At 40.5% G+C, this 19,090-nt stretch overlaps 2 protein-coding genes across 2 annotated transcripts; one reads left to right on the top strand and one right to left on the bottom strand.

Annotated features, from left to right (window-relative positions):
* The first annotated feature begins 1,766 nt into the window (after positions 1-1,766).
* Positions 1,767-6,683, top strand: LOC118774989 (nuclear factor 7, brain-like). The gene is made up of 6 exons (XM_036524649.1): positions 1,767-2,171; positions 2,908-3,003; positions 4,349-4,579; positions 5,059-5,081; positions 5,168-5,286; positions 6,006-6,683. Exons 1-6 carry the CDS (start codon positions 1,767-1,769, stop codon positions 6,548-6,550), a joined length of 1,419 nt encoding a protein of 472 aa, XP_036380542.1. The 3' UTR covers positions 6,551-6,683.
* A 3,986-nt stretch (positions 6,684-10,669) lies between these two features.
* LOC118790030 (interferon-induced very large GTPase 1-like) lies at positions 10,670-15,311 on the bottom strand. Its single transcript, XM_036546865.1, is given in 3 exon segments — positions 10,670-11,353; positions 11,402-14,719; positions 14,721-15,311. Coding segments are annotated over 3 exon segments (4,593 nt in total).
* Positions 15,312-19,090: the final 3,779 nt, after the last annotated feature.

The following is a 19,090-nucleotide window of genomic DNA, read 5'->3' as shown; positions in this document are numbered from 1 at the left end:
TATCGGTCATGCTTTTGCTCCAGTGTTAAATTCACAAGCACAAATTACTGTAGAATACCGTATGGGCTGAGAGAAAAGCCCAACTGCAATGAACGCTGTTCTTATCTGAACACACATTTGATTCCCATTTTAAGACGGGTCACATTTAATGCTCTTTTTATCCTACATGAAGTAGAAGGCTAAGCAATTACCATTTTATTATTATTTTATTTTATTACTGGCTATTTTTCCCTGATAATACTGCTCAACAATAGTTTGCTGCCATGGATTTAGCTGAATACATTCATTTTTTATATAAATAAAGGTTTTGTTTATTGACAACGCTGGGTAGCTCACTTGTTGGTGCAACATGTGACCTTATGGCTAGCAAGTTAGCAGATCATCACAAGTCTCTGGGGATAACCATAATTATTTTATGATATTGATATACTTTAATCCACCACCTCAGGACATGTGTCATTAATACTGGCTTCTGGGTTGATTAAGAACCTTTATTAATTAAAAGCCTTTAGAGTTTTGACACAAGTGTGCCGGTTAGCTGGCATCTTTGAAAAATGAAATAAATATGACTACTGTTCTACCCGAAATGTGACACAAGATGGTTCATTTTGACACAGTAAAGATGATATGAACTCTGGAATGATTACAGTTTAAAGTGAAGAATCTGAAAATACTGTAATATTGCCAATTTTAACTTTTTAACTTCAGTACTTGGTTTGTTTTCATAGCTAGTAAAGTTAGGCAGCTACATTTTAACACACTTGACAAAATTCAGGCAATCAAAACAATCAGATTTTTACACTAATATCCTGAAAAAACAGACATCTTTGCCTCAGTTCAGACACATAACTGATTGTCTTTAGAATCATCTCCTCCATTGCTTGCTAATCCATGCATTAATTCAGAGCTACAATTACATTTGACTTGGTTTTACATTACATTATTGTCATGTAGCAGATGCTGTTATCCAGAGTGACTTACATAGGATAAAACTTTATCTGTTTATACTGCTGAATATTTACTGAGTCAGTTGTGGGTTAAGTTCACTTGGGTATAACAGCAGTACCCCAGGGAACTGAACCAGCAACCTTTCGGGTGCAAGCCCTGCACCTTCCAACTACGCTGCATTGCTGCGCCCTGCTTAGGTTTACTGAAACTGAAAGCTTACACAATATGCTGTCATTCTGAATGCAGAGAAGCATGTAATCATGTACTGCGGCGGCTTGTATGATTGAACATGGTTGCAATATTTTGGCATTAAATCTAAAATACCAGATAGTTTTGATTTGTTTGATTTCTTTATCACTGCTTCATTCCATTTGTGTTATTTCATAGCTTTGATGCCTTTACTATTATTCTAAGATGTGGAATAATGAAAAGTGTGTCCAAACTTTTGACTGGTACTGTAGAAGGGGCCTATTCAGCTCTGTTTCCTGTTAACCAAAATATCACACCTCTCAGGTTGAGAATGTTCCTTGCTTTATGAATGTGTACTTACAAATATGCTTTAAATGTTGTCTTTTTAAAGTATTCAGAGAGAGGTTTTAAGTATCAGAAGATGTCTCACACAGCAGTCAGTAACAATAATCTCAATGACATGAGTGTTATTTCACTTTAACAGTGAGACTTTGATCAGCCAGTTTGTGTTCTGAGCAGAGGGGGTGTGGTTGTTTCATTTTGATCAAAGTGAAACTAAGTGTAATGGTGAGAGAGAGAAATTTCTTGGGTCACATCAGAGAGGAACAGAGTGTAACTGGATCTGTATAATGGCGGCTAGAGCTTTGTCTCTGGATGAGGAGCTCTGCTGTTCTGTGTGCTGTGAAATCTTTGAGGACCCTGTAGTCCTGAAATGCAGCCACAGCTTCTGTAGAGTCTGTCTGCAGCGTTGCTGGGAAGAGAAGAGCTCTCGGGAGTGTCCCATCTGCAGGGGGAAGGCCTCTATCGAACCTCTACCTAACTTGGTTCTTAAAAACATTGTGGAGACCTACGTGAAGCAGAAAACTGAGAGTGAAGCTGCAGAGAAGAGTGAAGCTCGCTGCAGTCTTCATGGAGAGAAGCTTCTACTCTTCTGTGAGGAGGACCAGGAAGCTCTCTGTGTCGTGTGTCAGACTTCAAAAAAACACAGAAACCACCAGCTTTGTCCAGTGGAAGAGGCTGTACTGGATCTGAAGGTATCTTTTTTATACGTCAGATTTAAAATATTTTATAGTATAAAAAATGTAACTTCAGTAAACTGTGTGTATGTATATATATGTAACTGTACAAATGGTACATTTTTATAATGTGCTATGTTGTACTAGCTTAGACAGACTGTACTTCAAATTCTTCATTTATGAACAGAAACCAGCGTGCTTTATCAGCATGTAATACTTGTATAGCAACAGTATGGCCTAGTTTTAAAGAGCAGAGCTTGTAACCCAAAGGTTGCTGGCAAGATTCCTGGCTGGGATACTGCTGTTGTACCCATACTTAATCCAGTTGTGTCAATACATATCCAGCTCTATAAATGATTACAGTGAAGTTACATCTGCTAAGTCACAATGATGTAATATATATTTGTTAAAAATGAATGGTCTTGTATATCTGGTCAGGATTATTGAAAGATCCTACCTAATGCCTTAAACTATTAAGTAAAATACTTTTTAGTTGTTGATTATTGTGCACCATCTTCTGGCAGAAATTAATATTACTCCAAGCTTATAGTACCTGGAAGCATGACCTTGCTAGTTGCGTGTGAGATAAAAAAAAAGCACTAGCCAATTCTGTCTCCTTTATATTTAAATATACACATAAGATATTACAATTTCTATGAAGTAGTATCTATAATTTATGTTGACTTCATTGCCTATTATAATCTGTCTGATGTTCAAAATGAGTTGAGCATAGGCCATTTTAATTTTTACCCAGGAGGAACTCAAAGCTACACTGAAATCTATTCAACAAAATCTGAAGAGGTACACTGAAGTGAGGAAAGACTGTGAAAAAACAGCAGAACATATCATGGTGAGTGGTTAAGTGATTACAAAACTTCAAGCTTCACATAATAGAAAAGTATGGAAAATATGTGCTGGAACCCCCCAAGTGAATGGTATGTCACATGTCATTTGATCTGGTTTAGCATGAGATCATCTACAGCCTTCACATCACAGCCATCATGCACGAACCTTTACAAAATTAATTTTTTAAAAACTTCCTATTATAACACGGTGAGAGGACAAGCCGCAAAGTGCCAGCACCCGTGTAATAATATCATAAGACCACAGCAAATATGATTCCCACAGCGCAAACAGAGGGCATTTAATGGGGGGAAAAAGGAAAAAAAAATCATGCATACATACATCATGCAAGTCAGACAGAGGGAATCCAAAAGGCAGGTCCAGTCCCAACACAGGTCAAAACACAACCCAGGTTCTCCTTCAGACAAGATCATACACTAATGTCGATTCTGTTTTGCACACCACTTCCACTGCTCATAACAGCAAATCCTCCTCAATCCCACACCCGGCACAGGTGAGAGGGTTCCCTTTTATCAGGTGTTATCGAACCCAAATGCCTGTCAGGTGTGTCCACGGAGGAGTGGCATGAGCTGGAAAAGGGCTGGAGCCACCGGCCTTCAATCCCCTGACTGTGTCACACTGTGCTGAACAACATTGCCACCACAAGAAATTGTTCAAAGTCAAACCACCTCTGCATTCACACAGGAGCTCGGCGGTGGGACAAACGCCATCCTCTGATACACACACACTCAGACAGGGCCTATTTTTTTCACCCTGCACAGCGCACCACAGTGGAGTGGGTGCCCATTGGAGGATGGGTGCTACTCCGCAGAGGTCGCCTGAGCACCTCGCTGGTGCCTGACGAATTGCAGAGTGTCTGAGAGCGGTGAGAAGAGGAAACCCTGGCCGACCTACCCGCCTCTATCCCTGGTGAAAGGAAGCCAGCATGTTACATTGCTGTGGGCTCCCGGGCATCATCAGCTGATGACATGGCTATGATCAAACCAGTGCCATAAAGATCAGTTAGTGCTCAAGGCGAGCACCCTAACTGCGCTTCCCTATGGTGATTGGTTGTCTTTGAAATTGCTTGCATCTTCTAGATCAGTGTTTCTCAACCCTCTCCTGGAGTACCCCCTGCCCTGCATGTTTTAGATCTCTCCCTGCTCCAACACAGCTGATTCAAATGATCAGTTTGTTATTAAGCAGCTTCAGGAGTTCATAACGAATTGATCTTTTGAATCAGCTGTGTTGGAGCAGGGAGAGATCTAAAACATGCAGGGCAGGGGGTACTCCAGGAGAGGGTTGAGAAACACTGTTCTAGATTAATTTCAATAATCAGTTTTGAATTGCAGAATCAGGCCCAGCACACAGAGAGGCAGGTAAAGGCAGAGTTTGAGAAACTCCACCAGTTCCTGCGAGATGAAGAGGAGGCCAGACTAGCTGCACTGAGGGAGGAAGAGGAGCAGAAGAGTCTGATGATGAAGGAGAAGATAGAGAACATCACCAGACATGTCTCTACCCTTTCAGACAAAATCACAGACATAAAGAAGGCCCTGGACACTGAAAACATCTCCTTCTTAAAGGTAGTAGGACATTACATTCCATTACATAATTGTCATTTAGTAGTCGCTCTTACCCAGAGAGACTTACAAAGTTCATCTAATAAAGTGGCAAGATAACTTGCACAAACAGGACACTGCTAACCACATATGAGCACCCGTCAGTGCCAGACATAGTGCTATGATTGCAGACGCAATCTAGATGCAGCCTAGATCGACATGTAAGTGCAGTGCAAAAAGTGTGCTTCACTTCGTCCAAACACACCAGCCACACACATAGCCACATTCAGCAGGTATGCACACCTTCTTTTCTAAATGGTTCCATCAGAATGCACCAATTTCCTTATGCAAAAAAAATAATCGTTCTCTTATGTTTCTGTGATTGTCAGACATACAAGATTATGTAAAGCTCCTCTTTAGCAGTTAAAACATTTAACAGAATATAACAGTTACTTTATTTCATGAATACAATCATCATTCTCTTATGTTTCTGTGATTTTCAGACATACAAGGCTATCAAAGACAGGTATGTTGACTCTCACCTGTCCTCCTTTAGTCTGTAAAACTAATTCCAGACCCCACAGCATGAGTGACTCCTGCTTGCCATTACAGAGCCCAGTGCACACTGCAGGATCCAGAGCTGCTTTCAGGGGCGCTGATAGATGTGGCCAAACACCTGGGCAATCTGAAGTTCAGAGTCTGGGAGAAGATGCAGAGGATGGTGCAGTACAGTGAGTACTGGGAGAGATGAGTGCAAAGACAAGTCTACTGTTCTGTAGTTTTTTGTTCTAATACCTCCTGCTTGCTAATACAATACCCAGTTGTTGGATTTGTCATTGTTACACTGAAAGCTACAACATTTAACTTTTTTTGTGGACAAGAACCAGGCTTCCAAATAAGGTGGAAACGCTTTACTGTTGAACTCGAGGAAAACAATAATCACGTCTCACAACTGCTCACACTACTCATCAGCGTATACATGAGCTAGCTGATATGGAACACTCAGAGTGAACAGCATGTGCACTGTGATCTGTCACACGCATCTGTCATGGTTACCTGAGGTCATCTTCAGACGCCTTTACAGCTAACCAGCTTCTTTTTCCCAAATTTGGGATCCATGCACGATGTGCAGATATCACACATCCACATTTTGCAGCAAAAATTGCATGAAACTGAGCAGAGGAAAAATGCAGGAGAGTATGATGTGGAGCACATAATATATGTGTGCAATAACAACAAATAAGATTTGGATATTTTGAGTCAGTTACCTGGCATCATACTTGGGTAGCAAATTAGCTTAGGTAGAAAAAAATACCTTGTGTGTTACTGGCTGCTTGGCTTCACCAACTAGTTTTGGTTGTCATGATATGGAGCAGTTATGCATTCTTACTGCAATGCGTTACTTAAATGAGTCAAAAATGAATGTTTTTTGTTCTTGTTGATCCTTCAGCTCCTGTGACTCTGGACCCCAACACTGCACATCCCTATCTTTCTCTGTCGGAGGATCTGACCAGTGTGAGGGACACAGATACTGAACAGCAGCTCCCTGATAATGCACAGAGGTTTGACTACTGTGTGTGTGTCCTGGGCTCTGAGGGGTTTACCTCCGGAAAACACAGCTGGGAGGTGGAGATGGGGAACAAGCCTGAGTGGGATGTAGGAGTGGTGAAAGAGTCCACCAGCAGGAAGGGGAAAATTGTGTTAAACCCTGCGAGTGGATTCTGGGTCATGACTCTGAGGAAGGGTCGCCATTACGGAGCAGAAGGAGTGACACCGCTCACACTGAAGAGGAAACCCCAGAGGATCAGAGTGCAGCTGGACTATGACAGAGGGGAGGTGTCCTTCTATGACCCTAGTAACATGTCACACGTCTACACTTTCAAGGACACATTTACTGAGAGAGTATTCCCGTTTTTTTCTCCGTGCCCAAACGACGATGGCCGTAACCCTGGAGCCCTACGAATTGCCATTAATGAGCGGCCTGTCCAATGGTAAAATCATCCTGTTATAATGTGTAGAGCTTCGCTAATACCCTTTCAACTATAAATCTGCACCTGCTGCATGTGTGACTCTTCTGATGCGGACTGAAGACCCACCTCTTCAGACTGTACCTCAGTTCTACCTCAGTACTCACCCCTAACACCTGCTACTCGTATTACTTGCTGTTTCTTTGATGTGTAGTATCAAAATGTGTTTTGGATTCTGTGACCTAGTGACTGTGATGTATGGTAGTGTGTGCACTTGACTTCCTTTAGTTTCAAGGCTGTCAAGACACGTTGCACAAGTTAACTTGTGGATGGGCTTGAATGGATCCCAGCTCACACTCACTGGTCTGGGAGTGTTGTTAGCCTGGTTTGACACTGTTGCTCATTTAAATTGAATGGCTGCACTTCTGTTCTTTTGTGCTGGAAGTCACTTTGGATAAACGTTTCTGCTAAATGAATGTAATGTAATGTAATGTGATGTGACTGCATGGAAACCTTTAGCTAGGGCTACAGAGGAGAAGATAAAGTGCGGCGATTAAGGTGGATCATGTGATCTAGATAAAGAATGTGCACACATAGCTGAGCTCACTGCTTTCCTGAAGTTAGTTCTTTGTGTGCATTAGTAGTGTAATGGGAGATGTGTCATTTGTGCCTAAAACAGGAGACAGACACCAAAAATTGGAAGTGGTCCTCAGAAAAGAAACCAGGTATAGTACCTCATACAGCAGGCTCAAAAATAGTATAAAAGACAACCTGTAAATTCAGAAACAATGTAGCGTCTCTTGAGATCTGATCTGGCCTCTGTTTCAGGCCCCACTTCATTCCACTTTTAACTATAATATTATAATACTTTAGCATCCCTGTAATCAAGCTATATAGACTGGGGCTTCTCCCATAGGGAGGATCTCTCTATTTAACCAATTTGCAGGTAGCTATGACATTCCTGTGCTTGGGGATGGTGTCATTTGGATTTGGATTTTTAAACATGCAATGCCTTATTCCTACGGTGTGTCTAAAATGTATTTCATAATGTAGTCAGAATGATTCCTTCATGTATATAGGCCTCTTATATAGTGTGTGAGTGTATTAGCATTTGAATAATAATGGAAAGAAAGGGTTTGGATCACATCTGTTGGCAATCACCAATATCTAAAGCTACACAAGACGGTGTGAGTTGTGTAAGTGTTCAACGATAGATGGATGATAGCTACTGTATGCATGAAAGGCTGTCTGAATAAACTTGGCATTGTAGATGTGTCTCCACTGATGATCTCTTCAGTCTTGTTGAGTGACCTGGGATATGACAAAATAATACGCAGATGTAGCTAACTACATTTCATTACATTATTGTTGGTTAGCAGAAATAGTGAACCATTTTTTCCTAGAGGTTGATCATTATTACCGAAGCGATATTACCGTGTTTGTCACTTAAACAGTGTTGGTTGACTTTAAGTAGTGTGTCTAATTTATATGTACACATCACCTAATAACACTTAAATCATTTGCATTTTTAATTTATCAGGATCTTTCAATCATCCTGACCAGGTATACAAGACCATTCATCTTTAACAGGTATACATCACATAATTGCAGTTTAGCAGATGCCTTTATCCAGAGCAACTTACAAAGATTTTGTGCATTTATACAGCTGGACATTTAGTGTGGAAAATATGGGATAAGTACCCAAGGACACAACAGCAGTACCCTAGTAGGGGTCAAACCAGCAACCTTTCAGTTATGAGCCCTGCTCCTTACCACTACACCACACTGCTTGCTACCTACAAACATTCCCTGCTGAACCCCACAGATAAAAGTAGTTGTCATAAAGTCAGCTGTTGCTTTAAATTATTATAGATTATAAATCCAATTAGTCCCTGCAAGGATGATTATATGGCTGGGAGGTGTTGAAGTCTTCATGGGGTAAATTTCTTAGTTTTATATTACAGAACATTTGTTTCAGTGAAGAAAGAGTCAACCACAAACTACAGGATCTGACAAGTGAATGTATCTCCATAAATGATGTCATAGTGCCTGCTAAAATTAGGTAATCTTTAAAACATCCTTTTGAAGAGCTTAAACATTCTGTTGTAAATGTGAATATCAAGATTTGTTCATGGATGATCATCATGACCTCAAAATTTTCGACATACTAAGTATTCTTGGGAACTCAAAGCAAGAGGCACATTGCGGTTTACTTTATGTGACTGCATTAAGTTGCTACCTTTATTGTTGCCTTTTCTCCAGCTGTTCAGCATAGTGGTAAGGAGCGGCTTATAACCAGAAGGTTGCTTTTTTTATTCCCCGCTGGACCACTGCAGCTGTACCCTTAGGTAAGGTACTTATCCAAGAAATGTGTCAGTAAATATCCAGCTGTATAAATGGATGACTTGTAAAAATTGTGACTCATATAAGTCACTCTAGATAAGAGTGGCTGCTAAATGACAACAATGTGAGGTAATACATAAAGCAATGTTTCTTCTTCAGACAAGCTGGGTAGTTGCCAATGTAAACTGTGCTTCTGTGACTTTTGATTATAGCAGGGGTAGACTATCCTTCTTTTTATTCCATCCACTATACTACATTACTAGTTTACTTTGTGTGACTGCATTAAGTTCCTACATTTATTGTTGTGTCTTCTCCATAATATATACCTGGTCAAGCAAGGGTTACACCAATTTCTTGTATTTCTGTTCACAGAGAAGCTGGGTGTTGCTGCCAGTGTAAAATGTGCTTATGTTGTAGACTTTTGATTACAGCAGGGGTAGACAGCTCTGTTCCTGTAATTTCTTGTTCCATCTGAGCTTTGTTTGATTACTGGATACCACATTAATATAAGTGACCACATGCTAAAGATGCTCTGGACATTACAGAATGCACATGGCCACTTTAATTTATACTAAAAATTAGTCCAATTGTGTCATTAACAGCATGGATTGATTAATAACTAGAGATATCGTTGGCACTCCTGGTCATTCATTTATACTGAATTAGATTTAACTACCATAGAAAAACTGTAGCCTAAGACTAATGTGATGGAGAGTTTGTATTGGCTGAATAGGGCAAACACACACACACACACACACACACACACACACACACACACACACACACACACAAAATAGGAGAATAGGAGAATAATAATATTTGTTTCAAAGTATGTTTTTATTGAGCTGAATTTGGCTGTGTGTAAGTAGCAGTAGATCATTCAAATGTATTTCAATCTTGCATTTCAAAGTAGTCTTCAAACTCAAAAATTCCAAACATTCTAAAATCTTACAAGCACAATAAAAATGACAAACTTAATCAAAATAATAAGGATTAGTTAAAGACTGAAATAATTTATACAATGCTTTAATTGCAGTGCAGTAATCATGAAATACCTGAAACATTACAAAGAATTTATCCCACAGGAAATTTAAAATGACAAAATGGATACAACATGTAAAAATTCCAATCAATAAATGAAAAACCATAAATACAGTATATAAATTCATAAATGCCGTACATCAATGGTTCCGTTAATACAAACCTATTCAAAGAAGTTAAAAACAAAAGAAAACATGTAACACCATATTGTATATCTAAACTAGCAATAGTTAGCCTGTCAAGAAACTGGCAAAAAGGTATACATTGCAGTACCTAAATATTGTCACATCTTAGACATAAATTCAAATTCTGATGCAACTGCACCACACTATAGATTGGCTGTAAAGTTAAGTTTCAGATGTTTTTATTTACCAGTGAACATTAACAGCAGTTTAACACATTATGCAACACAAATTTAATTCCCTTGTTAAAAAGTCAAAGAAAAAAGTCACTTGATTTCCATTTGTAAAGGAAAGACTACAATATTTAACCAGTGTATGCAAAACATTTTAAAGCGGTCACTACAGCATTTTTAGGATTCCTCCAAAAGAAATGTTGTCAAGGGCATGAAACATCTTATGGTTGTATAAATCTTTCATTGAAATATTTCTTTTTTCTTTAGTTGCAAAGTCCACATTACTTTCTCTTTGATTCTGACAACTGGAATGAATATAATAAGTTTGTAACTTTTACCTTTGAATATCTTATTTTCCAGTGGAAACTAGTGTAGTACTTCACTGCCATTTTTTAAGCCTTCCAAGCCTTAAACGAGCTCTAAGCTCTTAATAGCGTCCTCTTTGGTGAGGGCCTTCCATGCTGGGGGAATTATACCCAATCCCTGGAATTTATATTTGTAGTGCCTCTCAAAGTCATCTTTAAATGTGCACACCAGCCATTTCCAGTAGGGAAGCTCAGAGCTGTCAGGGGTGATACTCCAACAGGCATACTGTGGACCAGCAGTTTTATAGCTTTTGTAGGCTATGCTCCTTTCCTCATTCCAAACAGGATAAAACGTCTTATCACTTGAAACCACAGTTGTACAAATATAGAGACAAAAATTCTCTGTACCTCTATATTTCCACCCATTCACTGCTTTAAGCCGGTGGAAAGGGACGCTGTGGTCTCCAGGATGGTCCTTCATGGAGTGGGTGCAGATGGCTGCACAGAAGGGGCACTGAACCCAGCAGCAATCACACAGCTGCTTTATCAGGATCCTGTCTGGTCCTTCCCTGAACATTTCCATTCTGATAGAAGACACACTGCTGAGCTCCGCGTCCAGCTCCTCAGTGACTGAGTTAAGTTTCTTTTCCATTTCTTTTTCGAGAACAGTGAAGTCGTGGATGTCATCAAATTTGAGTCCCTCTAGTTCTGTCACAGAGAATTTTAGCTCATTGGTCAAACTTTTGGAAAATGACTCCAGCCAGGTCCACACACCCTGACCTCCAACCTCATAAACATTGTCTTTGTTCTCATCTTCACATGTTATAGTTTTCACAGGTTTTGTGTCATTTTGCATTGCTGCAGCAACACAGCTATGCTTCTGCAGTAAGTTGTCTTTTAAGATCTTGATGACACTGTGATCTGTCGTAATGAAGTGTGTCACACGTTTTCTGATGTAATTTTCAAAGTATGACCTTGGGTCCTTAATGTATTCTATGACCTTCTGAAAGTTCTCTTCCTCTGCCAGTGATTTCAAGAAGTGCTTCTCCATGTTAGACCTGTTGCCACTGAATTCTGAGAAATCAGCCCTCATCTTTCCAGCCACATCAATGGCAGTTTTGTCATATACAGCCTGTAAGATGGATGGTTTCAGCTTGCTGAACACAATGTCAGCCAGTACAATTGTGGAAGCTTTGCCTTTGCAGTGCATCTTGAAGATCTTGTAGTAATGTTCTTTCTTACTATTCAGGTGAGCCACAGGGTCATTTGCATCTCTGAAATGTTTGTGAAGTGTTTTGAATTCAATTGCAGCTGTATTACATACACTCAAAAGCAGATCTAGCCTGTCTTCCCTTTTAAAATAATCAATGAGTTCAGACTCTGAAAGTGTGTCATTTACCATTTTTACAATTTCCTGTATGTAACTTTTATTGTAACCCATTTTAGCAACTGGTTTCTCCAGAATGAAATTCATAGTTTGTCTAACTAGATTTTGTGACATTGTTCTGAATTGAGTCTCAGACACATGTCTTTCTTTGCGCTTTGATTTAAAATATTTCTTGCCTTTACAGAGCTGGTCCATCAAAAATGCTCGGATTTTTGTGGCATTCTGTGGTACGTGTTCAGACTGACCTGACATGCTGCGAGAGTCAACCAGAGCAGGTTCAAAATACAACTGCAGGATTTCTTTGATATCCTCCTCTATGTTGATGTCTTGAATGGCCGGGACTTTTGATCTCACACCTGCAACCCATTTTTCCCACATTGAGTCGAACGCTTCCTTCATCTTGTGTTCATTGTGGCTTTCCTGTCTCAATTTGAGGGCTAACTCTTCGCTTCTGTTGTACAGCTCACTCTCATACTGAATTCTCCTGTCATCCAACTCTTTACAAGCAGCCTTCTGCTGAATGATCTCATTCAGTTTTCTTCTGGTTTCATTTATCAGGTCAATGTGAAGGCTCTCAATGTTTGCTACAATTCTGTTTCTCCACTGAACAAGAATGTCTTTGTTTTTGTCTTCAGAGAAGTACGTCTCCATCTCAGTCTTAATAGTATCATAGGTACCCTTAACTTCCAGCCTTAAGGTACTACTCTCTACAGTTTCCAATGACCCATTTTCAATGCTGTTATGAAGTTTGTCTTCTATGGATAGCATGGCACTCCTGAGAGTCCATGTCCAATTCCCAAACTCATTTTCCAGCTTTCTGTACACTGCAATTTCGAATGTATTTTTGAAACTGAAAACAAAGTTCTCATTCAGAAGAGCTTCCCACAAATCATTAACACGCATCTGAAACTCAGAGAAGTTTAAATTTCTCTTTTTTGCAACAGACAAAATAACCTGCTTGAGCTTCTGAATATTTTCACTGTATCGTGGGTTTGGGGGAGCCATTGGTGGACTTCCTTCCCAGAGCTGTGCAAAGTAATGGACGTCCCTTTCCACATCAAATTCAATCACATTGTTGAAGCACTCCATGTCACATTCCTCCTCCTTGGCTGCCAAACAAGTCATCTCATCCAGTTTCTCCTGCAGACGCCTCTTTCCCTCCATGTTTTTCTCTCCTGCAGAGATGTCTGAAACGTTCTGATGAACAAACATGCAGCTGGGGTTCAGCTTCACCTTCTTCATTCTGAGGAAGGCTTGGATGGCAATCTGAAGCGTGTCTTGCATTTCTGCAGGATTTTCTCCAAATATGTTAATCAGGGTCAAGTTTCCAAGACCGATGACAAATGTTACCAACTCATTATCATGACTAACAGTTGCTTTACCAGCTAGCTCTAGAGCCCGAAGCCCCTCAGTATCAACAACAAGAATGTAGTCAATCCCCAGCTCTTTTCTTAGCTCTTCTGCAACTTTGACCAGCTGCATGAAAGCTCCACGGGTGCATCTTCCTGCACTCACTGCAAACTGCAGGCCGAACATGGCATTGAGCATCGTAGATTTCCCCGTACTCTGAATGCCCAGAACTGATAAAACAAAGACTTGCTTATCTCCCAATTTCTCATGGACCTTGCCCAGAACTGCACTTATCCACTGCAAGGGGACATGGGCAGCATCACCATCCATCAGTTCCACTGGATGCCCAGAGATCATGAGGTCTGCAGCCAGTGCAGGAAGAGAAGAAATATCTATTCCTTCTTTCTTCAATCCCCCAGGCTGGGACTCCCAGGCCTCATAGAGCTGACCCATTTCTCTCATAAGGTGCTCAAGGCCACATGTTGCATCGCTAAGTTGCTGAGACACTTTCTCCAGCTCCTCTTGTTTTTCCTTCAAATCACCTGGTTTTTTGTGCTTCTTTTTTAAGTCTAGCACCTCTGACCATTTGTTATGATAACTCTTGTGAAGCCCTGACAGTTCGCTCTCAAAGTGTTTATCAAGAAAGCTTGCAAGCCATTTAAGAAAGTACAACTTCTGTGTTTCGTTGTTGGATTCTAGTTCTCTTATAAATTTCCTCAAGAAGCTGCTGAGTGCAAAGCCTCTCTGGTCCCTCCGCAATGACCTCATGCTCTGGTGTATTTCGCTCTGAGTTTGTGTTATATTCCCATGTAGATGATGCAGATCTCTACTCTTCTGGCACCACTCATGCCATGGTTTTCCCTGACGAGGCAGCAGTATCTCTTTTATTTTTGGGAATTCCATCCCCTCAAACTCCTTCATTAAATTCTCAGCTTTGGCCTTTCCTTTCTGGCAGTCTTTGATATTCTCATCAACTCTGAACCCAGAGGAGAGAGCAACCTCCACCAGATTAAATGCGGGACCTGAATTGTTCAGAAAATGTTTAATTGCCATTGTAAGCTCTTTAATGATCTCAGCTTGATTTCTGTCCTTCAAGCCAATTTTAAACTGCTTTTCAGCCATGTAGGTCAGACTGATTTCTTCTTTCTCAAGAAGAAAGATCAGAGGCTTGGTAGATTTAATAAACCCTGGAATGATGTCATGTCCTTGGGCATCAACATCAAAGTCCTCCAGCATGCAGACATTGACAGATGCAGTCTCAACAAGGAACTCTCGCTGCCTCTCATGTTCTCTTGCATCACCATGGAGGTTGCAAAATGCAACACAGTCTTCAAACCTGTCATCACTATTTCCACCAGGACAATACCAGGCGACTTCAACAACTCCATCCATTAGCAAGGAGTTTCTACTGCTTCCTAGGACAGTGCCTATGGAAGAACGTGTCATGACGTGAGTGGATGAGAGCATCTAAGAGCTGAGACTTAGAACAGGAAAAGGTGCCAGCCCTAAAGAATGCTACCATTGGCGTGTATACAGAGTAAACTGGCATGCTTCTGATGATGACTTCATTGGCGCTTCCAATGGTTTTCCAGCTCTTTCTAATCTGTCGAAACCCCCACAGAGGGACCTCTACATCTCCGGTGGCAGGATCGGGCACCAGCAGGGGCAGTGCATACTGACAGGCAGAGAGTTTAGTCATCATGTCCTGCCTCAAAAAAATGTCTGCACAATGAAACACGGCCATCTGAACATCCATTGGATGAATACTTGCCTGTTTGTTTGACTGTTTCTTCTTTCGACTGATATAGCTCATTATATCACAGTTATCTTCTCTTGAATGTCCTGTAACAGGGGCCTTTTCTGAATCAGCTGACCCTATGATCTCATCTTTTAAGGTCACCTGTCTTGCTCTGTAGTCTAATACCAATACCTTATGGAGGAAAACAAATGCTAAGTCTTCCTCTGTATTCACCGTTGCCTCCTGCAGTGAAAATTTATCAATCGTCATTATGGGTGATGTCGTTAGTTTACTTGGGTAGTAGCTTTCAAGTCCCAGTCTCCTGACAAGTCCTTGGAGATCATCCCTCCTTGACTCTTCTTTTGGTTTTCTGGTGTCTTCTGGCATTCCTCCTCTCTTCATTGTGGAGAATTCCTGATAATGAAAGCATGGTATCTCATAACTGCTCGTATTTCATTTGCTTCACAGCACTGTGGGAACACTGAGTACTAAGTCAATGACATACTCTGGCTTTAGCAAATGTAGTGATCATTCTCATTAATGTGAAAATTTATGGAAACTGCAGTTGTTTAACTTAATGTGATAGATGCCCAGTGATTGAAGCTGGCAGTGTATATTCTATGTAAACATGGGAATGATGGATCAAAAGGAACAATACATGGCAGAGAGAAAAAAGAAGAAAACTGGACATACAATTAAAAGCGGTAACTAAATATGCTTGCCATTGACATAGAAAACAATAAAAAAGCTGGAACTGCCCCTGCTGTATGGTAGCCTACCTCTTGTGACGCAGGGGTGATGGGCTCTCTCAGTAGTGTGTGGCCGCTCACAGTGGCTGCTGAACCAGAGGCACGATCAGGAAGAAGGACCTATCAGGAGGGCAGAGAGAATATGAGACCAATGTGATTTTACTTGTTTCAGGGTATTTAGTCAGACACATTAAAATGTGTTACTAACTCCAGGTAACAAATTGTTTCAAACCCCCATGTTTAATCAAAACCCTCAGTCTCACACAAACACCAGTATTTCCCAAGAGGACAATTCTTGTATGTGACATCTCAGGTTCAGCCTCTGAAAATCAATACAATTTTAATAATACCCAAAAATGCTTGTTTAGCAGAAGCTGGTTTAATTTAAGGGAGTGGCTGGAATATTCAGTAGTTGCTGATGTTGCCTTTTGCTTTGCATGTTGGAAGTTTAGTATTGGGTCTAGTGCTAATGCCGACAAAGCCTTCACTGAAACCGGCTTCTCTAACTGGAAATCTTCGACGGAAAGCACCAAAGGGTTTGCAAGACACGCATCCAGCAAGGAACGTTTGAAATGCAGTGGAAGGAATCTGGAAGGAATACTGTGCTTATAGTGCCACAGGAGCTGAGGTCTCCACACTTGTCAATGAGGAGCAACTAGCAAGGAATCCCTTATATCTGAGTGCGATCGACCTGTCAATCTGCCCCAAATATTGCTATTTCATATTATGGCGCACAAACACGTGGAAAAGGTAAGGCAGGGAATTGTTCGCATCTAGTCAAAACGCCACTATATTGTCACTTGCAGGATGAAAGAAATGCAAAAATAGGCATGCAGGATGATAACCTACTGTTTTACTATATAAAAAGATTCGCCCCCTTGCCATTTTTAACTGCCCCCTCAGTCACTTCATCCTGGCGCCGGGCCTGGACCAACAGAGCAGCAGCATTGAGAATGAGCTACAGGGGTTTGGTCACACATATAGGGAGGGCAGTGCGGAGGGAGATGTACTAGTCTCGGTCAGACTCAGACTGAAACTGAAAGTATCTGATAGCTCATATTGACAGAGCAGCCATTTAGTAAACCACAGGAAATGCTTGCATGAGTGTTTGCCAACAGTGGAAAAAAAGGTCACAGTGAAGGTTAACTGAATTTAACAAAATAAGGAGAGAGAAAGGGCAGAAGGTCTGTAAAATTCCATCCCAATGCATTGAACAAGCACATTAAAAATGGAGTATTTAGAGTTAGCCCATGTGCAAGTTTTTATTTCTCCTTTGTTGAAAAATCGCCAAACTGGGAAAAATGGTTCAAAAGATCTGGAGTTGCTATGGGGATAAAAGAGAGGGAAGAAATGTATTACATTACATTACATTTTGCTTTAGCGCACACCGTTACTCAGAGAAATCTATTTAATTTGCATACCATCCAGTCTTACATTTGGGCATTTACTGAAGTACTTCCATTTCAGTACTTTGCTTAGAGGTACAACAGCAGTGCACCAAATGAGAATAAAGCATTTACCTTTAAGTTACAAGACTTAACACTACACCACACCACTGCCTAGCGTGTCAAGTATATGTAGTTCTCGAGGTGATGGCAATTTGACCACTTTTGAAAATCATTTTGTAGACAGCCACAATGCAATTCATGAGAATGCTATGTTCAAAAAGCTCTGAAAAGATCCAGGTGAAAAGGACTCTTAAGGAGTTAGTGGTCAGGTTCTGTGTATGTATTTAAGGTGGTCACCAGCACAGCAACAACCACTGAACCCACATAAGAGCATGGGGTCAGCTGCACGCAATCCTTCAATACACACACAAGCACATACACGTGCACACACACACACACTCGCCATGACTATTTTTCCACAAAAGTCCCACGGTGCAATGGGGGCAAATGCCATGAAAGGATAAGTGCACGCTCCTGACGCTGTCTGAGTAACTCGTAGGCTCCTGCGAAAGTCCTTGAGTGAGATCAATGAGGGGAACCTGGCTGACCTACCCACACCCTAACCCTGGTGGAACAAAGATGGGTTTGAGCTCTGGCAAGAGCAGGGAGAGTGTGTGAAGACAAAAGCCCAGTGTACAGCTGGGGATTCTAAACTGGGTGGAAAAGGGGGGGAAAGCATCAAGAAAAAATACAAAAAAAGCACATTGATCATGCCACAGGAGCGCTGAGGGACAGATTGGGTATTTCAGCTTCCATGGTCCATGCAATTACATACTTCACGAATACATACAGTATGTTTCCATTGATTTGAGTCTCACAAATTATAAATATTCAGTTTTTTTCCCCCAAAAATACACATCCAGAATGTTGTGACTCACGCATTTCCTTTAAATGGCTGAACAATCCTGAAAAAAGAAGCATTTTATGCATGTTAGCATATTTTTAACATCCTACTGTTGTAATTTGATGTTAAAATTAGATCAAATTAACAATCACACAATGTTCTGTGCATTTCTACTGTTGCTAATACTTCCCTGTCTCTTACATCCTATATACCAACCCTGCTCTAGCTGTTTCACTGATGCACGTATATGCATGTGGGTCATGTATAGAAGCAAAGTTACTGCTTCCACCTAGTGGTGAAAAAGTGAAAACAACCCTACGGAACAATGTATTTATATATTTTCAAAGAATGATCAAATGCATGATAGACCTTTCAGTCTTCATAAGGGCATAAACAGGTATGTATTTATATGCTTCAAAAACCCAGACTCATTAATACATTCTATTCTATTACACCAATCAAAAAAAAGTTAATATGACAACTGAAGAGTTGACAGGTATTATACAACAGTAAACAGTATTCCTAAGCCTTAGTTACCAGAAACATTAGCTAATCACCAAAAATATTGACTCAGCACAATAAAGACACAGCTGTTATAGTGACATAGAAGAACAATTGTTCCTCTCACAAATCACAGTGTCAAATATGAAATGACAATTTTACTTTTCATGTTTTTACATCTGCATAAAATAACACTTTTGGGCTTTGTTCTCAGCAGAGAGAAATCCTGGAATATCAAACATTTATTTATCTTAAGACCATGAGATATATAACTCAATTTCATCACTATCAAATATAGTAGGGTTTTATTCAAAATCAGAAGCCATGGTTACTCATGGTTACTAGCATGATAGGATGGACGGAAGGAAACAAATGAACTTTTGTGTGTTGTGTTTCATTCAGTCTGTCACCTCAGTGAGCAAGCTTGCTAGTAGTTAGCTAGCTAACTATGGACGTAGGAACGTTTTTCAAGAGGAGTCAACCTCAGCCGAGATCCACAGAAAGTGG

The sequence above is a fragment of the Megalops cyprinoides genome, chromosome 1 (genome assembly GCF_013368585.1).
Source record: "Megalops cyprinoides isolate fMegCyp1 chromosome 1, fMegCyp1.pri, whole genome shotgun sequence".
NCBI lineage: Eukaryota > Metazoa > Chordata > Actinopteri > Elopiformes > Megalopidae > Megalops > Megalops cyprinoides.
Note: the sequence above shows the minus strand (reverse complement) of the source record. Positions and strands in the feature narration are given on the sequence as shown.